The sequence below is a fragment of the Oryza brachyantha genome, chromosome 3 (genome assembly GCF_000231095.2).
Source record: "Oryza brachyantha chromosome 3, ObraRS2, whole genome shotgun sequence".
Lineage (NCBI taxonomy): Eukaryota > Viridiplantae > Streptophyta > Magnoliopsida > Poales > Poaceae > Oryza > Oryza brachyantha.
Window position 1 is genome coordinate 14,724,761 of NC_023165.2, and position 13,864 is coordinate 14,738,624.

The window sequence follows — 13,864 nt, forward strand, 5'->3', positions numbered from 1 at the left end:
GACCTGAAATTTACCATTTTTTTTAAAAAAAAAACTTGTTTCGTTTGTGGATTTCAAAAAATAGCGTCGAGTTTGTCTTCTACAAGTTGTTTGTCACGCTTCATTTGTTTTCCTTCTCCTCCGAAAGTGTAATTCCTCTTGGTCAAAGAAAAGAAAAGAAAGGAAAGTGTAATTGCCCAATCCGAAAATCTAAGGGACAAATCTGCGTCGTCGTGAGCAAATGGGATTCTCTAGACATGCACAGTACCGTGACTTTAGACATGTTTTCAGTCGTCCGATTTGCAACAAGTGCACGAGATCGATCACTACAGTACTGGTGGACAGCGCATATGATACAGTGTTTAGAGTCAGTATACTGTAGCACAAGCCTCATGTTACTGTGTCTTTTTCACCAAGTCAGAGAATCCGTATTGCGTTATTAGGTCCCTGAACTACCTTCCCCTTCTCTTTGCCGACCCACCCTGCATTTGCCCATTTCTTTTCCACCACCCTGGCATGAGCCAAACAAGACTTGAGCTTGGTCACTCCATGGCTGTATTTGGTTAGGGGAATTAGTTCCGCTGTTTGAATGGTATGGGACTTTGGAGAGGGATTGTAGTGGTGATTTTTGGAGCAAGTTTTCACATTTTCAATATGTAGGGAGGAGATAAAAATTTGTGCCTTTTAAGTATGAGAGAATAGATTTGTGCCTTTAAGTATGAGAGATTAAATTTGTGCAGTAGATCATCACTTAAACTCCAATTTTAAATATAATGTATAGTAATTTTCATTGCTACTTTCAAACAAGTTATTGAGCGTAGAAATGGAACTCAGATGACCAATTTCTTGGTGAACTCTCTCCTGTAACTTTCACCGCCATCGCTTCCCATTTTCCTCTCCGGTGACTATCTCCAACCTCTGCAAAAGGAAAAAAATGTTACCTCATCTGCCTGTTCTCTCTTGCCCCCGGAAGCTGCTACACATCCCACGACTAAAATTGTGGTGGACAAACAATGGAGCTTCCAAAAAAATTCTTTCCAAGTCAATTTCTCAGTTTTATTAACCCGGGACGCTCTTTGTTATTGCTTGAAATTTGTATTTCTTGTTTCAATCAAATTACGATTTTGAATTCTCTGTTACCCTAAAACCACCGTCAGAACGAAGTGGATAAATTCCACCAGTTGTTGACGCTGAAAATAACAATCAACGGTCACACACGTAGGCCTGGGAATCAATCTTAGACTACTTCAGTGCAGGACCTAATTCTTAGAAATACTTGGCATGCTAGTTAGTTTGATCCTGTAACTGACAAGATATAGCATGAAAAATAGTTAACCCTGAAATCACTATCGGCCGGATAGACGATACCGTCTCAGGACCCTAGCCGATAGACTGGATGATCGGCTTTACAGGAATTTCAGGATAATAAACATAAATATGCCCAATCGGCTGGGTCAGAAGCAGGATAAATACTAAATAAACCAACCAGCTAATTAATCTTAAAAGTTGGACTCAACCGAGACAGTCTTAAGATTAATCAGCCGATCAGACCACGTCAATACTTATCGCACGTAAAATGGACAGTCCATACGAGACCAAATGCGGAATTAATCATAAACTAGAATGCTATACTAATTACCGGCATGAAATAATAATAATTAATGACATGCATTCTCACACTAGATCTAGAAGATCGAACCTAATCGAGACAGTACAGATTTAGACATAATCACACACAAGATCAATTTATTATTATAACATGTGAATAATAAGATAACATACCAGCGTAATATGTCAACCAATCTATTAAACTCAGCCGATCGGACAAACTTTTATGAGCATATCACACCGAATGTACATAGATCAGACTTAATCGAGACAGTATGCAATTATTAACACTAAAATTTGGTAAATTCCCGTATTGGATTTGGATAAGAAAAAGTGCAATCGCCGATAGAAATTTTATTCGGAAGAGCTCGAATCCGACACAGAATCGTGAATACCAAGGCTTGGCGGCATGAATTTATTTGTTAATTAGAGTTAGCTCTAAGAGATTAGAGTCTGATGAGGACTTGTGTGTGTTTTATCTAGTAGGAGTTAGAGATAGAGTCCACATAGGACTAGTTTGTTAGTTCTTTTTATCTATTAGGAGTTGTATGTCGTGTCCAACACGACCTAGCCTCAACCCGAGGGTATAAATATGTATGTCTGGGGTCATTGTAAATCATCTACCAATCAATTAGATCAACTACTTTTGGCGCATCGCCACCCTCCTAACCGAGGTTTCAACTCCGGCGGAACTTGGCACCTGATACGGGGCTGCATCGCTTCGATCTCCAGCAGAGGGGTAAGTCCATCGGTCCGCCGGGCCACGCTAATCGTTCGGCTAGATTAGAACTGTCTCGGTTCCGTCTGATCTTCTAATCTAGTTGCGCGATTGCTAGTTATCGTATCAGTTTCAACTTAGATCACTTTCGGGTTTTGAGTTGGTCTGGTCGACCACTTTGGGCGATCTTGTTGGTTTGATATTCGCTATCTGACATATTCAATCTAGTACTGTCTCGGTTTGGTCTGATCTAGTAGGTTGCGTTTGTCAGATGGTTTATTTCAGATCGGTGTATGTCACGCCCAGAAATTCCTCACACGAATTTCTGAACTTAATTATGTATTAAAATCCCTGTCCAGAACCAGCCAGGGTACATAAAAAGACAATGTTGATTACATAACCATCGTTCTTAGAAACAACTGAAAATAACACTTAACCTAACAAAAATGCAGTGGTAAGAAAGATAGACTAGCTCCAACGGGTACGGCTCCAGTCCACAGGCAAAGCTTCGACGGTAGACCAGCTCACTCCTGAGAGTCTTCTCCACCAGACTCAACTTCTAATTCTGAAGGGGGAAGTTAAGCAAGGCTGAGTACAAACCACCGTACTCAACAAGTAACACGGAAAAGAGGGTAATAAGTGATGCATAGGGATTATCAAGGACAGGCTAGGGTTAGTTGTAATAAAGCAGCAGTTAAACAAATAACAGAGATTAAAATGAATAAAAATAATTGAATACAGTAAAGAATAAGTAAATAACAGTTGTAAAACACCACAACACTGTCCAACGTTACACCACGTTGCAACAGGCCCAACCACTACTCAACGTTACACCACGTTGCAGTAGTCCCGAGTGAAAACCAGTTTACTCAAGTTATTAAAGGTTCACTAATCACAGTGAAGCTCGGAGTTCGCCCGTAACCATGGGCACGACTATTCGAATAGGTTATATTCTGATCAGAGGTGCACTACTGTACCCACAGACACGACTCCACTACACTTGAACGTGCGCCGACATACCACCATGGTATACCGGAAAGGAGACCGTGATAGGACCCGTCACATAACCCTCCCTATTTAATCGCACCGCACTTCAGGTTTCACCCCCTCTTTTACACCAAGTTGGGCAGTCCCCTCTTGTGCTTTGGTAGATCCGGAAGCAGCAGAGGCTTTCGTTACACCACGATTGCCCGTCCATACTCCATCACGCCTACCCTTGCCTCGGTACGTCAAATAGTTCGAAGCCATGCTTCCAATCCTACCTTACCCATTTCGACATGTGGTTAGCACTTAATTACTTCTAGGGTTTCTCGTGAACCGGTCCTTAATTGCCATGGGTGCGACTCTCAAAACCATGCACCCACTGCCCACCATTATCAATGTTTCAGTTGACATTAACCCAAACCGGGTGATGAATCAATATTACAGCTATTCAGAACTAAGCATGACTAAATGTGATCCCATGAGCTACTTATTCTAAGCACGGCTAAGCATTAACCTAGGCCTAACTCTAATCAAGTTACCCCTGGTCTAGCAATGAATAAAGTTGGATAATCAACGGCATAATAATAAGGTTTACCCGAAGAAAATAAATACAATAAATACTTTAACTAAAACAATGCATGTTTGAATCAACAAAGCAGGGAATTTGCAATAATGGGTTCAATATGATCAAAGATGAGTGCCACTTGTCTTGCTCTGGCCCCTGGGGAACTTCGGCGACGATCTCGAAGTAAACTGGCTCTTCGGCGGGGTCCGAATCTAAGCGACAAAGCACAATAATAAATAAAACAGGCACAAACTCTACTGAAATAGCAAAAGAAAGTATTTTTAATGTATTCTTGACAATTTTATGAATTTAATGAAATTTGAATGGACCTAAACGGAGACTAGATAAATTACTTATGAATTTTAGAAGTTGTCTGGGTTTTTAACTAAACAGAAAAGTCCTAAATCAATTATTGCGCAATTAATGGGGCTGCTGACGTCAGCGAGGAGAGAGGAGGCGCTGACGGGTGGGGTCCAGCTATCGGTGGGAGAGAGGGGAGGATGAGGGGCTGACAGGTGGGGCTCGTCAGTCAGAGGGAGAGAGAGCAGGGGAGCGGGAAGAGCAGCTCGGCCGACGGCAGCAGCCGGCGCCGGTGACAGCAGCGGCGCACGGCGACGGCGCGCGGCACAGCGGCGACGGTGCGACCGCGACGACCGGCGTCCGGCGACGGCGCGCGGCACACGACCGAGACGGCGACGCACGCGGCGCAGCTGGGCAAAGTGGCGGCGACGGACTGGCGCGGCGACGATGACCGGGCGACGAGCGCGGGCGCGTACGGGCGCGGGTGGTGGCGGCTTGACGACGGCGTCGCGAAGGCGACGACGACAGCGGCGGGCGGCAGCGACGACGTGCACCGCACACGTCCGGCGACGGCGTGCGGCTCGGTGGCGGTCGGCCGGGAAGGAAAAGAGAGAGGGGAGGAGGAAGGAGACGCTCACCGGCGACGGCGACCGTGCGGGTGAGTCGGCGAGGTCGAGCCGGAGGTGGTGACGCGGGTAGGCGTGGTCGATCGGCGATGGCGGCGGAGATCGATCGGCGGCGGTGAGGAGGTCGGGCGCGACGGCGATCGGTGTGGCGAGAGGATGCGCGGCACTGGGGATGCTCACCGGCGACGACAGGGATGGCAACCAGTCGGCGACGGCGGGGCAGAGGTGGTGACAGCGCTCCGCGGTGGCGACCGGCGGCGAGACACAAGATCGAGCGGCGGCGGAGGAGGACAGCGCGGCGGCGGCGAGAGCTTCGGGCGGAGAGGGAAAAGGTGAGCGGCTGCACGGCGGCGGTGAGGATTTATAGTGCGGGGAGGCCGGCTAGGGCGGGGCGGCAGGGGGAGACCGAGTCGGGTACGGCGAGGACTTGGCGGCGGCGGTTGCGGCGCGGCGGCGGACTCGGACTCGGCCGACGCGGGCGCGGTCGCGGTTGCTGACAGGTGGGCCCCGCCTGTCAGCGGCGCAAAGGCGGAGGGAGGCGGCGGCGGACTTCGCCGGCGAAGTGCGCGGCGCGCTGGGCCGAGCTGCGACCCAGGGGGGAAAGGAGGCGCGCGCGCGGGAGAGTAGGCAGCCGGTCAGCTGGGCCGGCCTGGAGGGAGAGGTGGGCCAGCTCGAGCGAGCCGGCCCGGGAAGGAGGAGAGGAAAAAGAAAAAGAAAAAAGAAAAGGAAGGGGAGGAAAATTGGACTTCGGCCCAATTTGAGAAGAAAGGGAAAAAGAAAGGAAAAAGGAGGGGAAAAGGAAAGCCCCACTTTTGCCGAGTTTTAAACTAATTTGTTTGACCAAATTTTATACTTCTGCAATTTGAGTTTAAATCCTGTTAATTGAGTTGCGAACCTCGATTTAATTAAATTAAGTTTTTTTAGAGGGATTTTTCCTGAGTTAATTAAGCCAATTGTTATTTACGGATTTCATTTTACGATTTTAGGCTTAGGACAAAACTCCGGGTGTGACAGTGTATTTTACTCATTATTTTATCGGAGTACCAGCCGATAAGTTATCAGTCATCGGCTCATTGGCTTGATAGCAATCTAGGTCTGTTTAGTATCTATACCGACATTGCTAGGTTTAATCTTGAATTGTCTCGGTTGGGTCCGATCTTCCATGATTATTCTTAACAATCTAGGCTAGGTATTTTATAGATCTTGATTGTTTGTCCGCCGTCTATAACCGATGATTTTTGCTGGTCTATATGCTTATCATATTTACATCAATAGAATAGACGATTGCTTTACTACATTATTTCTATACCAATCATTTTGATTTAGTTAGATCGGTAGTTATTTATGTTGCATCGGCTTATGAGAATTACATGCAAATTTGGTTTAGCCGATCGTAACATATGATTCATTGGTTATTCCAAAGTAATTCGTCGGTTTATTTATTAGCTTTATCGATCTTTATGTTTCCCATAATCATATCGTGCTCGACTGCATACTGTCTTGGTTAAGTCCAATCTCTGCACGTCTAGTCCAATCTGGTCATAGGGGCTCGTCCGATCAACTAAGATTAATAAGTAACTTGGTAAATTACGTTGGTCTAATATTTAATTTAACTCTATTTCTATCAAGTTTCTAGCCGGTCCAAGCTTTGTATAGCCGATCGTTCATACTATCGGCTAACCATTGCAACATCAATATCCTATCGGCTGGATTTTTAGTTACCTATCGGCTCGATAACCGATCGACTTGTTTTACTGTTTATCTTGTCAGTTGCAGGATCAAACTGACTGGCACACCCACGCATCATTCTAAGAATTTAGTTCCTACACTGGAGCTGTCTAAGATTAACTCCCAGGCCTACGTGTGTGACCGTTGATTGTTATTTTCAGCGTCAACAGCAATCCAGTACGACATAATCACAGAAATATGAAGATCGACGAGCTTAACAAACTAATCAACAGATTACTTAGGATAATGCTAGCTAAAACTCCAGCAATAGGCCCCCACGAGCCCCCAATCCAATCTAGTAACGTGAGCCTGGCAAGCCAAATTGATCAGACCGAACCGAGACAGAATCAGGCCAACCAGAGACCACGTTTACTAGATGGAACAGAAGAACTCATGAGGACTTGATCGAGAACTAATACTACTTCAAGCTAAACATATTAAGGCAATAATATAACTCAGCCCGCCGATCAACTAGACAGGAGATCAGACTTAACCAAGACAGTCCTTCTCTAGTTGATCGACGGGTTTTGACGAGCAGGACTTACATTGCGAAGCTGACAAACCCCGCGCCGAGAGCTCAAGCAAGTCGAAGGTTTGAGGTGATGCGCCAAATTGAATTGATCTAGAGATAATTTACAAGGACCGCGGGCTCCTATATTTATAGCCCCAGGAATTAACTAACCTATCCGGATAAGAATCCGCTACTAACTAATTTACAGGGTTCGGACTCTAATTCAGATAATAGAATCCCAACCGAAATCTAAGACAAAACCTAATTAACCTACACAGACACATAATCAAAACCGAATCTATCCCTAAGCCTTTATTCCAATCAGACTCCAACCCTTGTCTGATCCGGACTCTATCGGCTGCAACTCTGCCGCTCCCAAACTCCTGCTTTCAGCCGATTCGTGTATCCCCGTCCGATTCGGTCTTTAATCATGTTTCAATGCATAACGGCTATTTGCCAAAATCTGGCGTTAACACCGGTGCTATCCCTTCACGACATTGCTATGTTTTGCCGCCAGCTCGGCCACTCGCCGTGATGCTGCTTCGCTCAATTGTTTGCCGCATTCACGTTAGCCATCAGGGATCCCTAGTAGAGTAGGCATGTTCAAACCCTAGGCCGTGCCAGGCCAGGCCTAAAAGTGCACGGCCGAAAAACCTAGATCCGAGCCAGAGTCCAACAATTGATGAAAAAACAAAGCTTGCCTAGCCTGACCCCAGGCTTTCTCGAGCCAGGCCGGGTTATTTTTGAACTTATTTGTTTCTTTCGTAGATTTCATGCTTTTGTGGGCTTTTAGGCTTCGATATCTAGACCTAGTCGTAGCTCGGTGCATGGTCGGACCGGGTCAACTAGGCCAGGCGCCCAGACTTGAATAGGCTTAATCCCCTGCCTCCTCCGTCATCGCTAACAAACCATTGTCAGCGCAATTGGTCGGGGACACTTTTCATTTTATGAGAAAAATCTTGGAAACAAGTAACTTTCATCTTCAAATATGAGAAGAACACAACCGTAGCCTATTCTATCGCGTGTTTATTAGTTTTTGAGAAACAACATTCTTTCTTTGACTTTAAGGTTATTTTTGTTGCTATGGTTTGAGGTCAAAATTAACCTTACCAAAATGTGTCTATATAAAAATATTGTCATTCTCAATATTAGGTAAGGTGATGAATATTTGGTTTGAGACAAAAAAAAAAGTGAACTAAACTATAGTTTGATAGGGTCATATTTGGCTTCTAGCAAAACGTCTTACCAAAATTTCACACCAAATCAAATATTTGAAAAACACTATTGTGGTGACCAAATTTTGGCTTCAAACCAAAATACCCTTCATCATTTGTTTTCATGTAATGAACTGAGGCAACTTTAAACAAATCAGTTTCGTTACCTATTTACCTTGGACCAAATGTACTGTCATGCAGGATTGTCAGGTTTTTGGTTATTTCTTTAAGAATTACCCATCGAGAGTATTTTGTTACTATTTCTGCTGCAAGTTTTGTTGGTTTTGGTATCGGAAAAGGTCCAGTAAACCTCCTAAAGTATTAGGGTTGGTCGACTTAACCCCTAAAACATAAAACCCGGTATTCTACTTATGAAAGTATTCAAACCGGTCTAAATAACCACTAGAGTGGTTTTATAAGTAGTTTTGGACATATGGAGAATGACAGGACAATAGAGTGTTGCAAGTATTTTTTTTAACAAGCGTAATGGCTTGAAAATGAACATATTGATGCTAATATGTAACTATCGTATTTGTTGATCGGTGAGAGATATGAATTGATCGAGTTAAATTAGGCTAAATGAATTAATGTGTGTGCCACATAAATAATAACACATGGCATATAAGCAAATACCATTGACACATCATTCTTCATAGCACCAAACCCATTTATACAATCATCTTAGTTACACACCATAGTAAAACCAATTATACTCAAACTTAAAGACCGGGTTTACGAAATTTCGTAGGAAATAGATAGACTTGCTACACAAAACAAAATATTTTATCCCACGAATAAGAAAAGAAAAATATAAAACAGTTTTCTCACGCGAAGCCTAAATAAACAGAAAATTTCGCACTATGTAGCTTATTATTTGGGACAAGCCCAGTAAGGGGCCCATTAAACCATAATTCAAAGCACGGGTTCAGCCCAGCATGACGGGCCTATCGAAGATCCAACTGAACCGGGCCATGGCGGGCTCGCTGCGGGCCGCCCTCCTCTGCGCCAGCTCCTCCATCCTCCGGATCTTGGGCGCCAGCCCGCACAGGTACTCCTGCGCGCGCCGGCCCTCGCCGGAGAGCCCCGCCGCGAGCTCCCCCACCCGCCACCTCCGGACGAAGTGCTCCACGAGGTCGCCGTAGTCGCTCGCCGTGTACACGCCGGCGCGCTGCGCCACGGCGGAGAACCGCGCGAACAGGCTGCCGTCGCGGCCGTCCGACATGAGCTGCCCTGGCATGGTCACCTTCCCGCGCATGACGTCCGCAAGCGCGCGCACCATGCCGTCCGGGTCGAGCTCGAACAGCCTGGCGGACGCCATCGTGTAGCCGGCCTCGTGCCGCCTCTCGTCGGCGGCGATCACGCCGCAGATCTTGGCGAGCGTCCGGTCGCCGTGCTGCCCGGCGAGCCTCGCCGTGTGGCCGTGGGAGACGAACGTCGCGCGCTCCTGGAACGCGCCGTAGATCAGGTTGTGGTACGGGCTCACCGGCATCAGCATTTCCTTCGCGCCAAAAAACATTCAAGCGTCACAGAATGGATCAATGCAATGCGCGACGCGTGGATCGAAAGAAGAATTAGTGTAGCTGTAAGCTGTATATACCATGCCGTTGCGGAGGAGATGGTGCACGGTGATCTCGACCTGGCGCATGTCGACGCGGCCGGAGAGGTAGAGGTAGCGGTTGAGGAGGTCGCCGTGGCGGTTCTCTTCGGCGGTCCAGCCGCGCAGCCAGCGCGCCCAGGGGAGCGTGCTGACGCCCGTGTCGTCGCCGACGCCCCCGCTGCGGTTGCCCATGCTCTGGTACGTCGGCAGCGCCTCCTCCGTCACCATGTTCCCCACCAGGCAAACCATGACCTCGTCCGGCATGCCGGCGGCTCCAGCGCGCAGCTCGGCCACCTCCTCCGCGAACGCCGCGTCGCCGGAGCAGGGAAGGAAGTCGTGGGGCTGCCAGGCGGCGTCGACGGGGGTCAGCAGCGGGAGCATGTGCTCCTCCACCCACGCGTTCAGCGACCGCGCGATCTCCGCCTGCTCCCGCGGCGCCGTGGTGACCGACGCCGCCGCCGCCGTCCACACCGGCGGCGCCCGTCCCCTGCACATCATGGTTCGCCCATTCACGAAACATAACTGAATTAATAAGTGAGAGCTAGCTAGCTGAGGCTGCATGCAGCTACCTAGCATGTGCAGACAGGCCAAGAAGCTTGCGATGGCGAGCTCTGCTGCCGCCATGATTGGGGCAGCAGAGCTTGGCTGCTGGAACTGTTGCTGCAACCACGAAGCCTGAAGACGCCATTGTCTATATCTGCATTGTTAACGAAACCTGGGAGCCATTTATAGTGGAGAATAAAACTGCTCCATCACTCCTGTCACAACTCCGTTTTAAACTTTTGAAGTAAAAAAGACGTAGCTTTAACCAACTGCTATCTTTGGTTATATAATTATTGTCTTTTTCGACTAGGTTGTGACCAAACTTTTGAAACATTAATTATTAATAACTTTTAAATATTTAATTTAAAAAGAATACAAATATGTATATATATTATAGTTAGTATTTAATGAATGTAAACATTTATTTATTTATTTTATATATTTTAATAAAAAGTCATAGTCAAAGATAGATTTACAACAACATATTGATATGCAAAATGACAAAAATAATTAAATTGGATGGAGTAATTCTTTTATATTATTAGAGCTATTTTTTTAACGAGGAATATTATTAAATCTCCTGTTGTATGAGTTAAGTTTGTTATAATGTTATATTAGTGCATCCACAGTGCGCATGAGAAAATAACCTTAAGGAATAGAAAAATTTGTAAAATAACCTTAAGGAATAGAAAATTTTGTATACTCCACCTTTATGCACTGAAATAAGAGCATACGCAAAATATTGCTACCGTGAACCTTAAACTTAAGGCTACACCATAAAGAATAAGAAATTAGTTTATGTTTTTTCAATGCATGCATATATTGGATCATTGGTGCTTTTTCCTAGTGGGTCCCAGCTTAAGAGGAAGAAGTGACTCTAAAACAACATTACAGTGTTTGTTATTGGTAAAAGATATATGCGCCACCTTATAGTTATTATCTGTATTATTTAAAAAAAGATAATAGTGGTGACATTGAATCTGCTATCCACCAATTATATTATATATATTGCCTTAACAATTACTTATTTACGTATAAAATATATCAAAAGTGTCCAATATATTGGCTCTATTTTTATCTCTAAAGAATAAGTTCCAAACAATAATAGCATGCGTATGATTCATATTTCTCCGTAGCAAAACATGGGTATTTAACTAGTAAGCTTTAAGCGTTGAGAATGCACTTAAAGCTCCTGTTATCAGAAATTGAACCGTGCCGTTTTTCTTTTCCTATACCAATGTTTTTGTTGGTGTCAAAATGTGTCCATGTAACACAGTGCAAATAATATAAAAACCCAACATAGCGGTGCTCTTAAAAAGTGCCCCCTCCGTCCCTAAATAAAGATAATGTTGTTCTGCTGCAGCCAGACCAGGCAGTGTACAAGATGTCATCGAAAATTCTTTGGTATTCTTTTATAAATCTTCTTCAACGATCCTTCCACCATTGCAGTTAGTAACCATCATAGCCACAAGAGCTTGGCAAATTTAACTGTAAACGACCGAACACCAGGCTCCATATCTGTCTGGCGAAAGCACAATCCATAATTAAAGGCCCTAGAGATTTTATTTTCTATGTCGCACGTCGGGCTTATTAGGCTATTAGGCCAGCCTCTGATCAATTGTTTGTCTACCGTTACAATTTTTCTTTGGGCAACTGACCAGTCGAAGAATTTGCACTTTTCTTCCGCTCTTGCTTTTGGTATGAACATGTATCTGCTGTCGATTATACCTCCATTGAACGGCATTCTGTGAGCTGAACTTGACAAGTAGCATCCATCTGCAGTCCAATTTCATTGGGTGTCATCTTCTGCGTCGACTGATAATTGTATATGATGTATTGCCGACCATAGGAAGAAGAACTCGTGCTTAGTTAGGAGTGTTTGTCCTATCACAGGTTTAAAAATATTTCAAAACCAACTTTTTTTTTATATGTGCCACTTTCTCAACTCGAATTAACCACAGTTCTAGACAATAATATATAGGAGTATATATTATGGCCAGCCTTAACATATGTAGCTAGAGGCAATAGGGAGAAGCTAAGCACACATGCAATTGATGAAGAGGTAATCAGTAGCCAACGGGCACCATCAATCGGCTACAGCATATATTAATTGTGGTGCACATGGCTCTCAACGCTAGCTGACAGATTACTGTGCATGCAGTACTCACGTCCTCTCAAAATACAATACTTGTACTATATTCTTAAGTATGCATAATGATGAACAAGGTAGAAAACCAAGAGAAAAGGTTGAGTTAAGATGGCTGTATCACCTATTTGTAATTAAAATATAATATTACACAACTTTTGCGCTTTTGTCATAGGAAGCACTCAACTTTAAGAGAAACTTATTCCCAAACTACATTCATTGTCGACGTACTACCTCTATCCTACAATCAGTGGCGGATATGCAGGATATATCTTAGTGTTTAGGGTACAAAAGGTTACTGAAGTATTGTCCAATGGAAATAAAATATCTTCCTAATAGCATATAAACCATATGTACATGGAAATTATTAAAATAGCTAAGACAAAATTATGATACCCTAGGAATAATAGATGATTTTGGCCTTAAGAACACTTGCAAAAATAATTTTGAAGTTACAACTTATAACCTTTGAACTATTGTAGGTCCATCTCTAACCGTACCGAATTCATTTCTAGCTATGAATTTAGGTAGTACTCATCAAAATTCATAGTGAAGATAATATGGAGTGTCTCCATTGTTACTAAGGCTAGCATACTGACCACGTAACAATCGTGGCAGTTTATAACTCCACATCAATTCTCAGACGTTTATATCCTCTGCAGTATTCTACATACAGTACTGTAGAAAATCCCATTTGAACGTCAACCTCTTTATATATCGAGGTTTAACGACATGGGGAGGAGCTCCACACGGTGTTGTGTATTGGTATTTTGGGGCTTTAATTTGGATACTTTATTATTTAGGCCAATTTAGTTGTTAATTGGCTTCTTCCGTTTCTATCAATCGAAAACCAAAAAAAAACAAATCAAACACCGAACAGAAATAAAAACAGAAACGTCCGAACATTAAGAGCACAAGTAAATCGACACACCGTTAATTTGATATGATTTTCGGTTTTCCTTTATTTCTACGCAGAGCTACAGCCACTTAGCAAGCAGAGACACAATTGGGGTTAGGGGGTACAAATTAATATTGAAAGATAGAATTTCGAACAGTCTTCTCTGTACTTTAATTCGATGCAAATTAGGCATCCGTCTATTATTCGGTCACGCATGTGATGTGTATGTAGCTGCCGTCGGTGAAAGTAAGGGGGTAACTGAGCAGGCCTGTTTATAGGCTAATTAAGCGGGTTGTCTACCAGGTTCCCCGCTTAATTGACCTATAAACGGATTCGCGGACCGGTCCACTTACACCCCTAGATGAAAGGCTTCTAGTGATAGTCACAAGTCACAACTAACGCCTAATTCTTATCACCATTCATGCTGCATTCATGAACATTAAAGGT

General features: G+C 44.4%; 1 protein-coding gene across 1 annotated transcript; it reads right to left on the reverse strand.

Moving 5' to 3' along the window:
* Positions 1 to 8,888: 8,888 nt before the first annotated feature.
* LOC102721352 (acyl-[acyl-carrier-protein] desaturase 4, chloroplastic-like) lies at positions 8,889 to 10,518 on the reverse strand. The gene is made up of 3 exons (XM_006651449.2): positions 10,400 to 10,518; positions 9,831 to 10,317; positions 8,889 to 9,731 (listed from the first exon to the last, which is right to left on the reverse strand). Exons 1-3 carry the CDS (start codon positions 10,516 to 10,518, stop codon positions 9,159 to 9,161), a joined length of 1,179 nt encoding a protein of 392 aa, XP_006651512.1. The 3' UTR covers positions 8,889 to 9,158.
* Between the last annotated feature and the right edge of the window lie 3,346 nt (positions 10,519 to 13,864).